The following is a 20,656-nucleotide window of genomic DNA, read 5'->3' on the forward strand; positions in this document are numbered from 1 at the left end:
GAATGTTATAAATGCACTGTTTTCGTTTTCCAGAAGGGCTGAGAGAGCACTCAACTAGAGCAAAGGCCTTCTCCAGGGCCTGCCTTAGACATATTCTCATATTAGAAATCTGTAGAGCTGCTCTTGGATCTGGAGTCATACTTTCACAAAACATTATTCCTTTGATTGTGCATCTGAAACAGATGCACAATTTGGTAAATCAATATTACAATATTTATTTAACTGGGCCTCCTCATTCCATTAATCCAAGTATTGTCTGTCTAACTCCCAAGAGTTGGGAATGTGCAGAGGCCATTCAGAGAAGTGAAAGCTACTAATCTATAACTATTGTTCTTCGAGATGAGCCTTTGCCCATTCATGCTCCTCACTCACCTTCCCCTCTATCTCAGAGTCCCAATTAAACTTCAGATCTGAGGAGGCACTAGAAGGAACTGGGGTAGTTGGCCTGCCCCCTTTATGGCCTCTTCTTTTGAACATTGGGAGGTGCAAGGGTGCTCTAAAGGGCACAGCTAATAGAAGTTTCCGCTGGTCCAAGCTACACTATTGGCACATCGCAAGAATGTGAATGTGGAGAAGCATCTCAGAATTCTGGTTGCAGGCGTACAACCTTCATTTTTCCTTACCTTTGTTACTAGTAACACCATAGATAGGATTCAGAATGGTAGCCGTGTTAGTCTGTATCAGCAAAAAGAATGAGGAGTACTTGTGGCACCTTAGAGACTAACATTTATTTGAGCATAAGCTTTTATTGGCTAAAACCCACTTCACTGGATGCATGCAATGGAAAATACAGTAACAAGAGATACATACACAGAGGACATGACAAAATGGGTGTTGCCATACTAACTATAACAAGAGTAATCAGTTAAGGTTGGCTATTATCAGCAGGAGAAAAAAAGACTTTTGTAGTGATAATCAGGATGGCCCATTTGCAGCAGTTGACAAGAAGGTGTGAGTAACAGTAAGGGAGAAATGAGCATGGGGAAATAGGTTTTTTTTTGTGTAATGACCCATCCACTCCCAGCAACCACACAACAAAAACACTAACCCAGGAAACCTATCCTTGCAACAAACCCTGTGGCCCACTCTGTCCACATATCTCTTCAGGGGACGCCGTCATAGGACCTAATCACATCAGCCACACTATCAAAGGGTATGTCTACACTACGGGTTTATTCTGATTTTACAGAAACCAGTTTTTAAAACAGATTGTACAAAGTGGAGTGCACGCGGCCACACTAAGCACATTAATTGGGTGGTGTGTGTCCATGTACCGAGGCTAGCATCGATTTCCGGAGCGTTGCACTGTGGGTAGTTATCCCATAGTTCCCGCAGTCTCCCCCGTCCATTGGAATTCTGGGTTGAGATCACAATGCATGATGGTGCAAAAACAGTATCGCGGATGATTCTGGGTAAATGTCATCACTCAATCCTTCCTGCATGAAAGCAACGGCAGACAATCATTTTGCGCCCTTTTTCTCTGGATTGCCCTGGCAGATGCCAAAGCATGGCAACCATGCAGCCCGTTTAGCCTTTTGTCACTGTCACCGTATGTGGTACTGCAGTGCTACACAGCAGCACTCATTTGCCTTTGCAAGGTAGCAGAGACGGTTACTAGCCCTATTGCACCGTCTGCTGCTTTGGAAATTGGCGATGACGGTTACCAGTCATATTGTACTGTCTGCTGCTGTCATGAGTGCTCCTGGCTGGCCTTGCTGAGGTTGGCCGGAGGCACATGGACAAAAATGGGAATGACTTCCCAGGTCATTCCCTTCTTTGTTTTGTCTAAAAATAGTCAGTCCTGCCTAGAATATGGGGCAAGTGTACTAGAGAACCCAGAGAGCACAGCTGCTCCGGGTCAGAGCCCCAGATATCCCGCAGAAATGATGAGCTGCATACCATTCTAGGGTGTGCGCCTGCTACAACCCCACCCATTGCTTCCCTCCTCCCACACCCCTCCTGGGCTACTATGGCAGTTATCCCCCCATTTGTGTGATGAAGTAATAAAGAATGCAGGAATAAGAAACACTGACTTTTTAGTGAGATGAAAATGAGGGGGAGGCAGCCTCCAGCTGCTATGATATTCCAGGCAGGACATCTCCATTACTCATTAAAGAGTGAGGGGGAGAGGAGCACAGTCTCCCGCTACTATGATGAGGACGATTACCAGCCCTATTGCATCATCTGCCAGGACTGAATCTCCAGGACACAAAGCTTAAAGAAGGGAATGACTAGGAGTCATACCCATTTTTGCCAGGTGCCCTCGGCTGACCTCACCGAGGCCAGCCAGGAGCACTCTCAGGATGATGACGAAGACGGCTATCAGTCATATTGTACCGTACCGTCTGCCACCGGGGAAGGGGAGGGGAGAGGATGCTGCTGTTTAGCGCTGCAGCACCCCATCTACCAGCAGCATCCAGTAGACATACGGTGATGTTGAAAAGAGGCAAGAAACGATTTTTTCCCCTTTTCTTTGAGGAGGGGGTAGGGGGAGTAAATTGATAACACATTCCCTGAACCACTGGCGACAATGTTTTTGACCCTTCAGGCATTGGGAGCTCAGCCAAGAATGCAAATGCTTTTCAGAGACTGCAGGAACTCTGGGATAGCTCGAGTTCTCAGTCCCCCCTCCCTCCCTCCATGAGCGTCCATTTGATTCTTTGGCTTTTCATTACGCTTGTGTCACAGCACTGTGTTGAGTCCCTGCTGTGGCCTCTGTCTGTCATAGCCTGGAGATTTTTTCAAATGCTTTGTCATTTCATCTTCTGGAACTGAGCTGTGATAGAACAGATTTGTCTCTCCATACAGCGATCAGATCCAGTATCTCCCGTACGGTCCATGCTGGAGCTCTTTTTGGATTTGGGACTGCATCACCACCCTTTCTGATCAGATTTCCACGCTGGGCAAACAGGAAATGAAATTCAAAAGTTCGTTAGGCTTTTCCTGTCTACCTGGCCAGTGCATCCGAGTTCAGATTGCTTTCCAGAGCGGTCACAATGGTGCACTGTGGGATATCGCCCGGAGGCCAATACTATCAAATTGCGGCCGTACTAACCCTAATCCGACATGGCAATACCAATTTCAGCGCTATTCCCCTCGTCGGGGAGGAGTACAGAAATTGATTTTAAGAGCCCTTTATAGTGATTTAAGAATTATAATATTCAAAAACCAGTCGGAGAACACTTCAATCTCCCTGGTCACTCGATTACAGACCTCAGAGTGGTAATACTCCAACAAAAAAACTTAAACAGACTCCAATGAGAAACTGCAGAATTGGAATTCATTTGCGAACTGAACACCATTAAATTAGGCTTGAATAAAGACTGGGAATGGATGGGTCATTACACAAAGAAAAACCTATTTCCTCCTGCTAATTCCTCCTCCTCCTCCTTTACTGTTACAGAAGAGCAGCCTGTTGAAGCTAGCTGGTGGGGTCTCAGAACGAGGGGGGACCAGCAGTCCCCCATCAGGCTATCAATTGCCAGGCAGTTCAGCTGTCCCTGCCCCCGCTGCCATGTGTTGCTTCTGCCATCTGCCTTGGAGTTGCTCCCCGGAGTCTCCTATCTGCTGGGCGGGAGAAAGGAGTCCAATGTCAGGGTGTCTCCCTCCCCCCTGCTCCTGCACCCCACTTACCCCATCTCCATAGAGCGGGAGTTGGACATGACTGGGCTCAGGACAGAGGTAGCAGCTGCTGTCTCAACTTCCTGATCTACTTAAAAAGCCAATGTACTTAGAGGGGGAGGTCAGCGTACTTGAAGGGGCAATGCACATCTCTCTCTCACATGGTGTGTGTGTCTGTCTGCCACGCTGTCTCCCCTCCCTGCATTCGTGCTGTCTTATAGAGTGTGCAGCTACATTAACAACAATGGGCTAACCCTTTAGAGCTCAGCCAATTGCCAGTTCATCATTTAGCAGTAAGACATTCTCTGGGAAATATCCCATTCTCTGACTTCACCACCTCAACCAAGTTTTACAATCATCATTGCACTACATGCATCTGACGAAGTGGGTATTCACCCACGAAAGCTCATGCTCCAAAACGTCTGTTAGTCTATAAGGTGCCGCAGGATTCTTTGCTGATTTTACAATAGTTGTGTACCGGTGTTAAATTGTTTGTTTAAAACATACTTTGTGTGTGTGTGCGCGAGAGAGAGATAAAAATAGTCTTTTATCTGGTTAAAAAAAAAAAAAAAGTCTCTGGAACCTAACCCCCACCCCATTTACATTAGTTCTTGTGGGGAAATTGGATTTGGTTAACATTGTTTCACTTAGTCACATTTTTCAAGAACATAACTACAACGTTAGGTAAGGAGTTATTGTACTTTTAAATGTGTGAAAAAAGCCAGTTTCAAGAAGGAGCTTCTGTGGGAGGTAGGTAGAGCAACATTTAGGGTCAGTTGATAAGCAGCATCTTTTTTTTGTTTTTTAAACACAAACCTGAAAAATGGAACATGAGATGGAGCAGCACATTCATATAGGCTTAAAATCATAAACTATTAGCTATAAAACTGAATTTCATGACCACAGACATCACTGAAAAAGCCCTCAAGTATACAAAGCAGAAATTTAAATGAAAAAGGAAATACATGCAGTAAGTTGTTGGCTGGAAAACCTGAGGATTAGAAACCACGGGGCTTTCCCCCACCGTTTAAAAATGATCATCAGCAGCTAGTTACTCTTAATGAAATATGTACAGCTTTTGATGCTTCGTAGAATAACCCCTATACGTCAGACCCTCCACAGTCTGAAGTTATTTGAAAATATCTGGAAGTAGTAGGTTTGCCACAGATCCATGAGCTTCGTAAGCAAACTTTGAATGCAGAAATTATATAGCAGGTGGTCACAGAGCCACTAGTCAGCAAGAAAAGGGGTAAACTTCATGGTCTTATGGCTGTCCATTTTAATTTTACAAGGTATGGAAGGAGGTGTTAGGAGATCCTTCAGGGGCTATGTTTAGTACCGTTTTGTTAGGGAAAGATCTTCTTAGGGCTTGTCTACATGGTGCCGCAGTGCGTGTTGTGGGTGTGATTTCTAAAACACACTATGTTGTACACTAGCTGGCCGATGCAGTCCTTGCTGGTGTGCACAATTTACACAGGCTAGTTAGTGCTCGACTTTTGTGCACTTTAGAATTCTCACCCCATAGTGTGCATTGCTGCACTGTGTATATGAGCCCTCCATCTATAAAGGACACCACTGTTGTGGGTTCTTTCTAAGATTGGAAAAGATTGTATCACATGCAGTTATCAAATCATGATACTAAAATCTTAACAAAAATACTTTCTCCATGTTTCCTATCCAAACTGTTAGTTTACATACATCTGGATCAAACTGGATTCATTAAGGGTAGGCAAGTATTAGATAATGCTCCTACAATACTTGAGGTCAGACTAGATGATCACAAGGGCCTCTTCCTGCCTTGGAATCTGTTGAATCTATAAATCATTCATAGTGCAGATCTTAAAACAGTAATTTTATTTGATCACTTGACTCAGAAGGTGTTGATAGGTTGGAGTGGAATATTTTATTTAAAAGTTTTGTTACCCATTGGCCCTTATTTTCTTAAGTGGATTACTGGTCTTATTTCCATGCTAAAAACATCTATGGGAATTAATAGGGTTGTTTTCTCTGATAGTTTATATAGTGAAACTCAGCAGGAGTGTCTGCGGTATCCTTTACTTTTTGCACTGGCCATGGAGCATTTTGCACAGAAGACAGTGGATAACTGATTTGTTACAGAAGTAGAACTGGAAGATGCCACAAAGTAGCGCATGGGACAGTATTATTTTTAATTAAACCAAATACTTCCTTAATATGATAAGAAATGCATCTTTTGGGAAAGTGCCTGGTTTAAACTATGCTGCTAGCTGTGTATTTGCCAGATTCAAAGAAGTCATTCCCTTAGAGAAGTATTGAGTGTAAATGAACACCACATTGTATAAGCTATCTGGGAATTAAAATTTTAACATAGAACATCTGTATGACTTAAGTATCAAACTGAAAATGATTTGAAGTGCAAGAGAACTGTACAAATTCTTGGCCAGGGAAAATAACCATGGTCTAATGAACATTTTGCCTAGTTTACTGCCCCCGCCCTCCAACCATCGCCAAACAGACACACATTTTCCTATAGTCATCCCAGATAGAAATAACAGGTATAGAGAGGATGATGGTATGATGTATACCACTGATTAACCAGAGTGGGCTAGCTGTTTCAAGCAATATGTGATTTTTCTCAAGCCAGCCAACTCAGATTGATTTTTTTGGTTTGGTGGAACTCTCATCTAGCTAAATGCTGGATCACCATTGAAGCAGAAAATAGCGATAATGTGAAGATTTATAGATTACTTGGATTATTATTTACTTTCTCCATAAATGTGTACTTATCTGTAGAGGACTACCCTTTAAGTTTGGGGTAGAATTAGAGATAAAATAAGAGGTTTGTTTTGTTTTTTCATTGCCAGTGGCACACATTGCAAATAATACAGACTTTAACTCAAATAGTGAACTTGAGTTTCAAAGACTGCAAGAGTCTTGGAATATATTTGTTTAGCCAGTTTACTAATAAGACATTTCTATCATTTTTAGAAATCAAAACAAACTTTAATTGATCTGCTCTTCCAGTAACTTCGAAGTTAAACATAATGTTTCGCATATTTTCAGAGAAAAGTGTTTATTATATAGGAAGCTAATTTGAGTGGAACCAGTGGCTTCAGGATGAACAGGAAACAAACATTCCTCTGCCCCCCCAATTTGTCAGTTTTTGGTGATCACACAAAGTGATCAGAAAAAGACTTGGAATATAATACATTTGAACTTTCATATGATCTGATGAGGGAAAAAAAGGTTTGGTAGGCAAATGACCCTGGAAGAAAATGGGCTTTCATGTGGAAAGAGGCAGTTTTGATTTGCAGTGCACAATAAGAGAAAATGAATTTGATACTGTTTCAATTGTACCTTATACCAACAAGTAAAACTAGATTGGGTAGGAATAGATGTTGGAGGGGAAAGTGATTTTATGCATGTACATGGCCAAGTATTAAATAATGGGAATGTATGTTATCATGTGTTACAATTTTTGGACATTTATTATCAAATGATTAATTGATTATCCTTCTGGGGCTTCCTAGTGCAAATAGTCTCACTCATGGAAATAAGTAATGGCAAAATTCTTGCCATATTGAAGTCGGTGGGAGTTTTATTTAAGTGGGGCAGATTTCACCTGATGAATCTTTTGTCTTGCTTTTTCACTTTAGTCAGCATCTGCTAAATTAATTTGACCAAAATTAGAACAGAAATGTGTTGCTTATTGTTAATTTACTACTCAGAATACATGGATACACATTAAATTATATTTGAGAAAGTTCTTTGAATAATTAAAAAGTACAGTGCCTGCACTTTGGTTTATTAATGAATAAAGACAGAATTATCTTTCTGCTTAAAAAACAAACAGAACAACCCAGAAACAGCACGTCATGGATTGTGTAGGATCATATGTAACTTGTTACCCTTATAAATAGAAAAACATGATTATATTTGTTTCATAATGAGTCTCTAAACAAAAGTGATGTTTGTTTTGTATTGACTAATATTATATTTCTGGCACTTTATAATGGTATCAGTTTTTAAAAATGAGGAAGTAACTAATTTATTGTGTTGCAGGGTTGGTTAGTAGATCTCATCAACAAGTTTGGCACATTAAATGGGTTTCAGATCCTGCATGATCGTTTTATGAGTGGCTCAGCATTGAATGTTCAGATAATTGCAGCTCTCATCAAGTAAGTTCCTTAGAAAGTAGAGTCCTTTTGGGATATGTTCATTGAAAATAAATGCAAATATTGAGCCAAGGATTTCAAGTATCCATTTATTTTTTCTCTTCTGAAAAGGGGTACTATGGTCTGCTATCAAGTATTGTTTTCTTGAATGTCTGGAATCTGAATTACCTTTCATTATTTTGTTCACTTGTGTTAATTTAAAAAAAAAAAAGTTTCCTGAACAAAATATTCTAATATTTTAATAAAAGTAGACAAGTATTCACTTTACATCCGATGTTTTTTATTGTTTTTTAGACCATTTGGACAATGCTATGAGTTTCTAACGCTACATACAGTGAAGAAATACTTCCTTCCAATTATAGAAATGGTTCCACAGTTTTTAGAAAATTTAACTGATGATGAACTGAAAAAAGAAGCAAAGAATGAAGCCAAAAATGATGCTCTGTCAATGATAATCAAATCTCTAAAGAACTTAGCTTCAAGAGTCCCAGGACAAGAAGAAACTGTAAAAAACTTAGAAATATTTAGGTTAAAAATGATACTTAGGTAAGGCACTCTTTCTGTTGGAATGGTAATTTTTTTTGTATTTTTTTGCAATTCTTACACTTAATATCTCTTACAGATTATTGCAAATTTCCTCTTTCAATGGTAAAATGAATGCACTAAATGAAGTTAACAAGGTGATATCTAGTGTGTCATATTATACCCATCGGCATGGTAATCCTGAAGAGGAAGAGTGGCTTACAGCAGAGAGAATGGCAGTAAGTTTTTGTTCTTCTTCTCTGAATTATTTAAAAGACCTTTTTTTTCTTTGGATGTAACAGTAATTCTTCAGAGGTAAAGTAATGTGTACATACTGTGAATCCTCATCTGGTTTTATCCAAAGTCATGAAAATTAACTCTTTAATTACTCACAGTAATTACTAGTATGTCATAAGGGTTTTTATGGCTTTTCTGTTGACATTACTATATTTGTATCAGGATTGCTATTAAAATGTATTCAGAGATTTATAAGAGCTGCAAAAAATTATTTTCAAAGTGGATCTTGTGTATCAAGCTGTAGCACAATTTTAAAAGAATTATTTTTTTAAATTGAATGTAAAAAGAGATGTGTACTGAAGTTGACTCTCTTGTACCACTATAATTAATATAACATTAATTTATACAAAATTTCATGAGTAATTTCTCAGAAATGTTGATAATTTAAAGAATTATTCAGATTCAGTTTTGAAAGTGATTGTTCTACATGTGGGTCTTCAGTATGCGTCCTAATTGTTTGAAAAACTTTTCATAGAATAGTTTTGTGGTAGCAGACTCTTATAAATTTACCTAAAGATATATTTTTACAGGTAGAACAGCTCATTCTGATTTTATGTGTAAATAGATTCATAATCATTTTTAAATTTAATATACAGTCCATACGTTCAGATGCTTTGAGTGCTGGTTTGTCCCTGAGTATAGATTTGAGGAATCTCTGAAATAGAACCTTTATCAAGTTCCAACATGCAGCGTTTTACGATGTAATTGCTTCAGCTGTTAGCGAGAGAGAGAGGGGTTAAAAAATTCACATGCTCTCTGAGTTTAGTGACTTTTTTTCCCTGCTGTGAAATTCATAATCTGTAGGAGGAATGCTATGGGGCAGGATTATGCAGCATTTGTGCTGTATGTACAAATGAATAAGGGCTCTTGACATAACTGTGGAAGTAGGTGTCTCAAGCAGGATTGACTCTTGTTAGAAATACTCAGTTTTTTGACAGAAATAATGTATTTATACTGGAAAATATGAAGTACAGATAATTGAAAAACATTATTTGTCCAAGTCTTATATGAGGTGCCAGATAGACTCTTCTAGTTATATAATCGAGTGTAGCAACTCTGAAGGGATGGTCACCTTCACTCCATTCCTTTTTGGTTCTGGCACTCAGCAGATATTCTGCTGATGCCTCGGTCTGAACAAAAGAGCTGGACTACATTGTGTTCCTTGCACTATGTCAGTGCTACCTTTGAAATCATCTTAATTTTTATCTCCACTTCTTAAATCTTGCTTGAACTCTTTTCTCTAGTTCAAGTAGAAGTTGAGGCATTTAAAGAGGTGAAGCTGATTAAGGAGTACCTTTTTCAGAATATAGCTTATTCCCTGATGCTTTCCAGTGTTTAATCATCCTTTTGTTATGTAATATGCTATGCTATAAGTTTACCAGTTGAGTTACAGAAATGTTAGACAGGAGTCACTGAAATGACTCTAAGCTACTGGGGAAAAAAGTGTATCCCTGGAAGAAGTAGATGCTCAGTCTTCCCCCTGTCCCCTTACACTGGAAGTTGTATGAGAATTTTTACGTTCAGAGTTTACTTTCACTTTGCTTGAAAAACATTTGTAGTGAAGTGTCGTTTTCCACTGAAGCTACAAAGCATGGGAATTATTGCTGATATTGCCTTCAAAAGACAGCTGCAGGAAAAAAAATCTTATGTATTACAATGGGTAGAGTATCAGAATTGTATAAAGTACTGACTTGCTCTGATTTGGGGAGAGGGAGGTGGTATTGCATTCTAGGACTTGAAAGTGAAGTATAAATTTCCTTTTGGTTTGTTAGTCTTACGTTTATAAGAGACAGAATGATTTCTGTTATATTTTCTGGTTAACTATAATCTACTTTTTGAAAAAACTTGAATATTTTGAAATTGTATTTTAATTAAAATTAGGAATGGATCCAGCAGAATAATATTTTATCGATTGTATTACGAGATAGTCTTCATCAGCCTCAGTATGTAGAAAAGTTAGAGAAGATTCTTCGTTTTGTCATCAAAGAAAAAGCCCTCACTTTACAAGATCTTGACAACATTTGGGCAGCTCAGGTAAGGAATTAAACTACTGCCTTGAGCAGGATTGATCTTACTTTATAGCACCTCTTGACAATTTTAAATCAACTTTCATGCCGTTTGTTATGTGGAATAAATGTTATCAAATAAGGAAGAAGGGTAATGGATTTTGTGTAGAGGGGAGGGTCCTTTGTGAGTTTGGGCTGCTGGTGGTGTGCATTGGTATGTACAAAAAGAAATGGAGGAGGAAATCTTGAAAGCTAAATTTAGACTGCTAGATGGACTCAAGTCCAGGATCTCAGGCTGCCTTTTCAAAAGTGCTACAAGTTCAATGGACAGGACTAACTAGGCAGGAAGTAATAAATTCTGAAAGCGCAGATGAAAAAATAGTACAGAGGAAGAATTTAATATTTTTTTAAGTGGCGTGTGATTCTAGATTCTCTAGTTCACCAGTGGATAAGATGATATAATTAAAGATAATGGTGAAGTAGTGTAAACCATTTTAAATGACTATTTTGGCCTAGTTTTACTGTAAAGGACAAGGGAAATTTCTTTTATGGACAGTGCTTTAATTTCCACTGAGAACACAGTACCATTTCCCATGAAGTCTCTAAGGCATCATCGACACTGAAAAGTTAAGTTGACCCAGCTATGTTGCTCAAGGGTGTGAAAAATCCACACCACTGAGCAGTGTAGTTAGGCTGGCACAGCCCCCTGTGTAAACAACACTAGTTCAAAGGAAAAATTCCTTGAGGAGGTGGATTACCCACGCAGATGGGAGAACCTCTCTTATGGGCATCGGTAGTGTCTACAGTGAAGTGCTATGATGGTGCAGTTGCAGCAGTGCATTTGTGCCACTGTAGTGTTTAAGTGTAGACAAGAATAAATTACTGGAGCAAATGAAGTGCAATAAATCTGAGAGCCAAATGAGTATTCTGAAGCTTCTGAAGGAAATAGTGTGAAACAGTGAATTCCAAACACCTGGTGTAGCCATAAAAGTAGTGACTGCTCTTGAAAGCCTGTAGTGTCAATAGTGTGCTCATCTTTATTTCTTTAAAAAAAAAAAAAAAAAAAAGGACAAAAGGAAGAGTCCAACAGTTGCACAGTTTTCTTGGAACTGAGGTGAGGATTCAGATTGAGTGTCTCGTTACAGCACTAGAATAAAAATACAGTGATAAGATCAAACCAGAACATGTTGTGGGAAACGGGGGAAATCATGCTGCTTTAACCTGTTGGGAGATGTAAAATATTTAGCTTTTAGTATAACATTTTCAAGTATCTCATGAATTCCTGCAAACAAAAGTAGTTCATGTAGGTTTGGGAAGTAATACTGAAAGCAAATACTAGTGCTCAGTGGCAACAGATTGAGTTTCAGGCAAGTGTCATGAGGGGCGGGAATTGGTGTTGGGACTCAATCTTATTTTCCTTTATTAATGATCTAGATGTGGGAATAAACAGCATATTACCTGGAACAGTGGTTCTCAAACTTTTGTACTGGCAACCCCTTTCACATACCAAGCCTCTAGTATGACCCCTCTCATAAATTAAAAACATTTTTTTCCATATATTTAACACCATACTAAATGCTGGAGGCAAAGTGGGGTTTAGGTTGGAGGCTGACAGCTTGCGACCCCCACTCCCCCCAAGTAATAACCTCGCAACCACCTGAGGGGTCCCAACCTCCAGTTTGAGAACCCCTTACCTAGAGGGTCACAGGGTTCATTGAGGTTTCCTTTCATTCCTTGATTCCCTCTCCCTCTTCTATTTCAGGGGCTCCCTGCACCACCACCACCACCACCCTCTTCCTCATGCAAAGGGCTCTGTTGCCCTTCCTTCCCCTCCTTCTGCTATGAGCCTGCCAATATCTCCTTTCTGCCACATGCCATGGGCTGTGTGCCCACATTCTTCTTCCCCATGCTAGGAGCACTGTGTGGGCCCCCATGCTCCCTCCTCCCCCATTCTTTCTTCATTTTTTTTTGGTCTGGAGAGAAGTCATTCATGGTGTCAGTGTTTTAAACTGTATTGGGAGGATGGATTGGGGGTGGTGGTAGCATTGAAGGTGTTAATGACTACCATCAGCTGGTTCTTTGATCCACAGACAGACAGAAATGTTGTCCAGTTCGTTTGTGTAAGGGCTCACAAACTTCCCCGCTGAAAATTCACAGATACTAAGTTGAGAGGTGTTGCAAACACCACTGGAGACTGAGTAATCCCCTTTTCTGTGTTTGTGGTGTTTATACTATCCGTTGTGCTGTGACCTTCTGTTCATAGCTGTCCATAATGTGAAAAGCACACATCATAAATAGTAACAAAAAGAATGAATGAGTTCAGAAATGGGCGGAAAATAACAAATTGAGATTGACTTGGAAAATAATCATAAACAGATTCAGTGGGAGGGAAGAAGCTAAAAATCAGAAATGCCAAAAATAGGAGTTGGCATGATAGTGGATAAATTAGATATGAGTAGAAAAAAGGCCAATGACACTTCGGACTGGTGATGATCACCTCTCTCTCCGTATGATGTTGGTTTAATGGCAATTAGAAGTTAGCATTTAAATGCATGTCACATTAATGCTGGAAAGACAACCAATTGGAGGGACTTCTTTGAAGTCTAGAGAAGAAACTGAAGGAATTGATTTAAAAAAATTGAAATTTAAATTGGTCAGCAGGTGGACACTAATTTCTAAAAAGATTGGAATGATTTAAATTTAAATTTTTGAATTCCAAGAGTGAAAAGTATGTTTAGATTTACCGAAACAGGGAAATTAAAATTACTGAACATTTGAAGTATTCAGCAGTATGACTGCCACAGCCATTCCCTCTCTTTTAAAATATGGACCATAATATGAAAGTAAAAGTCACTGCATAAAATTTAGAACAAATACAAAGTAGTAACACTGCACATCATATAATTTTAACATATTGAATTGAGTACTGCAAGGGGGGAAGTGAAATACTGATGCAGAATTTGCAAAGTAATAAATTTCATTACTATTGATGCATTCATGTTTAATACTGAATGAGATTGATAGTATCTCTAAATTTTGTTTTCTAAGCTTTACAATTTACAATAATGGGTCAGTCTTGCAACTTTACATATTAATTATTTGAAATGTGTCTATTTAAAAAAATGCCATCTCAAATCATACTATTGGTTCATCTAGTCAGAAATCCTCATGTTTGATAGGCATAGAACCCAAATAAGGCATCTGTGTTAGCATTAAACCAGAAAAAAATTGATTTCTACCTTCCCCCAAATCAAAATGTCAACAATTATCGGTTAAGCCTCTCTCTTCTCCCCCCCTCAATTTTAAAAAGTCTTTGTATGACACGTTACCATGGCTGTTTTCTGATGTTGAACAGCTGATCAATGAGTAGGTTCACCTTTACAGTGCTGTCAGCCAATTTTTAAGGAAGGCCTTCAGTTAGCCATTAAATATTCTCCCCTACCATCTCAGGAAGAGTTCAAGACACACAGTATAGAAATATTGTATTTAAAATCCATTTAGACACAGAACAAAGCATCATGATGAAACATGCATTGATGTGCGGGACAGCTTGTTTGTTAGAAATATTTTAATTTTAGTTCTTTGCAGCAATCGTTATCTTCTACATAATTGTGAAAAACCTTGAAATTTTTGAACCTACAGGTTGTTTTAAAACTCGGTCCCTCCACTAAGAATTTCACCTGATTTTTTTAACTTAAACTAACAAAATAGAACCAGACAATCAGATGTCCTCAGTGTAAGAGATCCAGTCAAAGTGGGTAATGCTCTGGTGGTGGGGTAGTAATCCTTCCTACCCATTTCAGGTAATCATCTGACACATTTGAAGCAATATATCTTACTGTCTTTATCTTTGTATAGGTAGTTACAAATGTTAATTTTGTTTCTGACAGGCAGGAAAACATGAAGCCATTGTTAAGAATGTACATGATCTCCTTGCAAAGTTGGCTTGGGATTTCTCTCCTGAACAGCTTGATCACCTGTTTGATTGCTTTAAGGTAACACTGCATTTTTTTCCGCTGTTCTATTACTGTAAATACTGAATACAGTTAACTTGCCTTTAATGTACTGTATGTAATAGGTTAGTATTTTTATTATGCATAATGTGCTAAAAGTATTTTTATATGTTCAAATTACCATAGTTGGACTCTTTAAATTGTCTATCATACTCTTTAGATAAATTTTGTGCAGTCTTCACAGACAGACAGGGCACTTCCCGTTGCATGTAGAGATTAACATGGTTCTAACTTTTGTATACTGCTTTACAGTTTAAAGCACACTGTGGGATATTTTCAGAGTATTTCTTCTGAAATAAAACACATTTAGACTATGGCGTAGTCTACACTAGAAAATTAGGCTGGTTTAACTACATTGGTCAGAGGTTTGAAAAAAGAACCACCCCACCCCCTGGGTACATCGTTAAGTCAGCCGAAGTTCCCATGTGGACAGCATTAGGTCAATAGAAGAATTCAGTTGATCTAGCTACCGCCTCTTGGGGAGGCAGATTACCTAGGCCGACAGGAGAACCTTTCCTGTTGGCGTAGATAGTGTCTACATTGAAGCTCTGCAGCAGTGCATCTGAGCTGCTGTAGCATTTTAAGTGTACCCTACTTGTTTTATTGATAACTTGCTTATCTGGTTTTTTTCAGCTAATGCACCTTCATTGCAGCTTCAAGCTCAATATATTCAGTTATTCCTTGAGCACTATCATTTCATTCAGAAAGTAAATTTAAAAGTACAGCTATTTATAATTCCCTTTTTATAGTCCAGGGTCTTGTCCTCATTTGGGGGGGAAAAAAGGTGTGTTCTTAACTCAGCTTAGTTAACTCTAGGTGATATCCTAGTGAAGATACGGCAAGTTATAGTTCTTCTTTGAGTGCTTGTTCATGTCCATTCCATATTAGTTATGTGTGCTCGCCACATGTACCGGCGCTGGAAGTTTTTCCCTTAGCAGTTTCTGTAGGAACCTGCTCTGGAATGGCACCTGCATGGTGCAGTATAAGGAGCGCCGCCGGCTCCCCCCACCCTCAATTTCTTCTTGCTGCCAGTGATAGTGCTGAAACATCTGTAGGGCTGCCCAGAGGATGCAGGGGTCCTGGGGCAAAGCAATTTTGGGGGCCCCTTCCATTTAAAAAAAAGTTGCAATACTATAGAATACTATATTTTCGTGGGGGCCTGAGGCAAATTGTCCCATTTGCGCCCCCCTTCTCCCCCCGGGCAGCCCTGAATATCTGCTTCGGCTCGTGTTGCATTTTTCTGTTCTTGTGAACTTTGAAACCCTATAATATAGTTGTATATAGTTAGCAGTTTTAGTTACAGTAAGTAGTAGTTCTCAACTCTCTGTTAGTCCCAAATGGGATTCGGCCAGGGGATGCCTCTGTCCCCAGGCTTTAAGCCCTGCGATCGCTGCAAATGGCTTATGCCCATCAGCAATCCACATATCAGCTGCCTAAGGTGCTTAGGCAAAGGTCACCCAAGTGACAAGTGCCGTATCTGCAAGTCCTTTAAAGCTAGGACGAAGAAGGAACATGATGACCATCTGAGAGTGCTCCTAATAGTTGGCATTCACTTTGGCACCAGAGCAGTGGTTCGACTCTGTACCGAGCCCCGCGGCCTCCGTGCGCAGTGCGCTGCCAGCGCCATCCACAAGCCAGCCACTGGTCCCCCTCCGTGGCTCCGGTCAAGAAGTCAAAGACGACTGGGAGGAGGAGATCTCCTACTTCCCGGAGAGCGATATTGACACCCAAAGCTCTTTGAGCGGTTCAAGAGATCCTGATACTCTGGTGCAGCCCACACTGGCTTCCGTGGTACCCTGGTTTCAAGGAAAACCCACGATGGGACCTACGCATGTGTCCCCGCCTCAGTGGTACCGATTCCCATCGAGAGAGACGTCCTGCCAGCATTCACCCACCCAAAGCTGCCATGCCTCAGGGTTAGAGAGGAAGGCTCAGTGGAGCCCTCTTTGGTACCCGCACCAGGGACACTGATTTCAGGGACTCAAGGTGTATCGCCGATAAATTGATGCAGACCCTCTGAGGCACACGACACCTGGCAAGAACTCCGGGTCCAGCCCCAATAGTCTCCAAAGGCCTGGGACCGATCAGACACCAGAAACCATTGATCACTGGGCTGTCATCACCTGTCTCCAAGAAGAAGGTCGCCCTAATCAGGACAATCCTCCCAGCAGCTGGCCTGTAGTAGCTCTTGGTCCTGTTCAACGTCCCAATGGAGGTTGAGTAGCGTGAGGTGTGGATCACCGGGTATTCGATGCAGATCTGCCGAATGCCATTGGTCCTTGAGAGCTTGAGCAAGACAGCCTTATTGCAGAGGGGGGCAGATAGGGAGTGCTACTCTGCTCTTAGCCCTTTTCTGGCTGCAGCCCCACTCTCAGCCCCAGCTCTGCCCCCGGCCCCATACATACCCTCAGTGGCCCCAGCCTTGGCCCCTTTACCCCTGTCTGCAATGGGCCCCAAGCCACAGTCCATCTCCCAGCCCCATCTCCCCTGGATGATGTGAAAAGGGGGGACCACTGCAGTAGAGGGATGTTCATTGCTATCACAACTGACCATTAAAAGATTCCTCAGGGGTATAGTAAATCTTTTCCCACAACACCAACTCCCTACCCCCATGTGAGACCTAAACCTGGTATTGAAAGGACTGAACATGTACCCCTTCGAACCCTTGGCTACCTATTCACTTAAATATATCTCAGTGAAAATGGCCTGCCTTGAACCCCAAAATTTCTTTTAATTCTCAAAAGAACTTTATTGTACAACAGTTATCACTGAAATTTGTGCTCTCAATGTCTCTTCTTTTGTGATTGACAGTTTATTAAAAATAAACGAGGAGGTAGTTTTCACAGTATTCTTTTGTAAGTGGACATGTCATAATGTATAAGACCAAACTTAAATATCTGGTGGTTTTCCATTTTGAATGAAATTCTTTGTTTTCCAGGCAAGCTGGACAAATGCAAGCAAAAAACAGCGGGAAAAATTACTTGAGTTAATCCGTCGTCTTGCTGAAGATGATAAAGATGGTGTGATGGCACACAAAGTATTGAATCTTCTGTGGAATTTGGCACATAGTGATGATGTACCTGTTGATATCATGGACCAGGCTCTTAGTGCCCACATTAAAATTTTAGATTACAGCTGTTCACAGGTAAGAAATTGATTGGGTTTTATTAGGACATAAGATCTACCATTCTGAGTCAGACCATAGTCTGTTTTGCCCAGTATCCTGTCTCTGACAATGGCCTGTACTGGAACTTGAGGTGAGGTGTACAGAACAGGGTAGTTGTGAAGTGATGCACCCGTTCTTCCACTCCACCTTCTGGTAGCCAAAGGTTTAGGGTCACCCGGAGTACAGAGTTGTGTCCCGGACTGTCTTGGCTAATAGCCACTCGATGGACCTATCCTCCATGAACTTGTCCAGTGTTTTTTTTCATCCCAGTTATAATTTTGGTCATTAGAACATCCTGTGGCAATGAGTTCTGCAGGTTATTTGTATACTGTGCGGAAAAAGTAGTTCCTCATGTTTGTATTAAACCCTTTGCTTGTTAATTTTCATCCAGTGACCTCTGTTTTTCCTATTGTGGGAAAAGGTAAATGATATTTCTTTATTCATTTTTCTATGCCATTCATAATTTTATAGACTCCTATCATATTCCCTGCCTTAGTTGTCTCTTTTCTAAGCTGAACAGCCCTATTATTTTTAGTCTCACCTTGTATGGAAGCCATTTCATATCCTTAATCATCTTTGTTGCCCTTCTCTGAACCGTTTTGAGTTCTACTATATTCTTTGAGATGGGGCGACCAGAATTGTACACTGTATTCAAAGGGTGGGTGCACCACGGATTTATATAGTGGCATTATGATATTTTCTATTCCTAATAGTTCCTAACATTGTTAGCCTTTTTGACCATTGCTGCTCATTGAGTGGAAGTTAACACAATGACTCTAAGATCACTTTCTTGAATGCTGATGGCAAATTTAGAGTCCATCGTATATGTATAGTTGGGATTATTTTTTCCAATATACACTATTTTGTGCTTGGCAGATGAAATTCAGTATTGCTATTTTGTTGCTCTGTCACACAGGTTTGTAAGATCCCTTTGTAACTCTGAAATCTGCTTTGGAATTAACTATGTTGAATAATTTTATGTTGTCTGCAGACTTTGCCACTTCACTGTTCATCCCCCTTTCCAGATCCATAATGAATATGGTGAACTGCTTGCGTCCCAGTACAGATTCTTGGGGGACGTTGCTGTTCACCTCTCTATTGTGAAAACTAGCCTTTTTATTTCTACCCTTTGTTTCCTATATTTTAAACAGTTACTGATCCATAAGAGGAACTTGCCTCTTAACCCAGGGCTACTTAGTTTCCGTAAAAGCTTTTGGTGAGGCACCTTGTCAAAGGCGTTCTGAAAATCCTAGTACAGTGGATCACTGTTATCCATATGCTTGCTGACTCCATCAAAGAATTTTAGTAGATTGCTGAGGCGTGACTTTCTCAACAAAATTTTGTTTATCGATGTGTCTGATTATTCTGTTCCTTACTGTAGTTTCTACCAATTTGTCTAGTACTGAAGTTAGGCTTATTGACCTTTAATTAGCAGGATCACCTCTGGAGCCTTTTTAAAAAAATTACATTAGCTCCTTGCAGTTGTCTGGTACAGAGCCTGGTTTCAGCAATTACATAGTGTAGTTCATAGTTCTGGAATTTCATATTTGATTCTTTTAGAAATCTTGGTTGGGCGAATACCATCTGGTCATGGTGACTTGATAAATTTAACAATATTATTTTGTTCTAAAACCTCTTTTACTGACACATCATTATGGGACAGTACTTCAGATGTGTTGTCCAGAAAGAATAGCTCTGATGTGAGTATCTCCCCCACATCCTGTGCAGTGAAGACCATTGCAGAGTTAATTTAGTTTCTCTGCCATGGCTTTGTCTTCCTTGAGTGCTCTTCTAACACCTTTTGATGTCTAGTGGCCCCACTGCCTGTCTGACAGGCTTCCTGCTTCTGTTGTACAGTAAAATCTCAGAGTTACGACCCAGTCAACCACACTCCTCATTTGGAACTGGAAGTACGCAATCAGCAGCACCAGAGACCCACAAAAAACCCCAAATAAGTACAGTGCTGTATTAAATGTAAACTGGTAAAAATAAATAAATAAAGGGAAAGTTTTAAAAAAAAAATTGTTTTTGACAAGATAGGGAAACTTTCTGTGCTTGTTTCATTTAAATTAAGATGGTTAAAAGCAGTGTTTTTCTCTGCATAATAAGGTTTCAAAACTGTATTAAATCAGTGTTCAGTTGCAAACTTGAAAAAACAACCATAAAGTTCTGTACAGAATTAAAAACAACCTCCATTCCCAAGGTGTTCATAATAGTTTCACTGTTTGTGTCTTCAGCAAGCTGCTTCTTGTATTCGTTCTTGGCTTGCCTTCTTGTACTCTACATATTTCTTGCCAGAGTTTGATCCTTTCTACTTTCCTCATTAGGATTGGACGTCCAAATTTTGAAGGATGCCATTTTGTTTCTGATGATTTCAGTTACATTGCTGGTTAGCTATGGTGGCATTCTTTTGATCGTCCTGCTGCAGTATGTCTCAAACTGGGATCGCCACTTGTGTAGGGAAAGCCCCTGGCGGGCCAGGCCGGTTTGTTTACCTGCCCCATCCCGCAGGTCTGGCCGATTGTGGCTCCCACTGGCTGCAGTTCACTGCTGCAGGCCAATGGGGGCTGCAGGAAGTGGATGCCTGTAAGTCCCTTGGCCCACGCTGCTTCCAGTAGCTCCCATTGGCCTGCAGCAGCGAACTGCAGCCAGTGGGAGCCACGATTGGCTGGATCTGTGGACGGGGCAGGTAAACCAACTGGCCTGGCCCACCAGGGGCTTTTCCCTATGCAAGTAACAACCTCAGTTTGACAGATGCTGGCCTACTGTCTTTTTGACTTGGGTATACGTTTAATCTGAACCTTTCTTACCGTGTTTTTAAGTAGCCTCCATGGTGCTTGGAGGCATTGTACTCTTGTGACTGTTTTTTTTAAATGT

The 20,656-nt window shown here is 40.4% G+C and overlaps 1 protein-coding gene across 4 annotated transcripts in view; it reads left to right on the forward strand.

Annotated features, from left to right (window-relative positions):
* Positions 1-20,656, forward strand: part of USP9X (ubiquitin specific peptidase 9 X-linked) — a 212,498-nt gene that overhangs the window by 55,795 nt on the left and 136,047 nt on the right. For all 4 annotated transcript variants that reach the window (XM_030576179.1, XM_030576205.1, XM_030576187.1 and 1 more), the window contains 6 exons: positions 7,663-7,778; positions 8,070-8,321; positions 8,398-8,536; positions 10,476-10,628; positions 14,491-14,595; positions 17,552-17,758. In XM_030576179.1, coding sequence (XP_030432039.1) covers positions 7,663-7,778; positions 8,070-8,321; positions 8,398-8,536; positions 10,476-10,628; positions 14,491-14,595; positions 17,552-17,758 — 972 coding nt within the window. The remainder of the gene's footprint in view (positions 1-7,662; positions 7,779-8,069; positions 8,322-8,397; positions 8,537-10,475; positions 10,629-14,490; positions 14,596-17,551; positions 17,759-20,656) is intronic.

This window comes from Gopherus evgoodei, chromosome 1 (genome assembly GCF_007399415.2).
Source record: "Gopherus evgoodei ecotype Sinaloan lineage chromosome 1, rGopEvg1_v1.p, whole genome shotgun sequence".
Lineage (NCBI taxonomy): Eukaryota > Metazoa > Chordata > Testudines > Testudinidae > Gopherus > Gopherus evgoodei.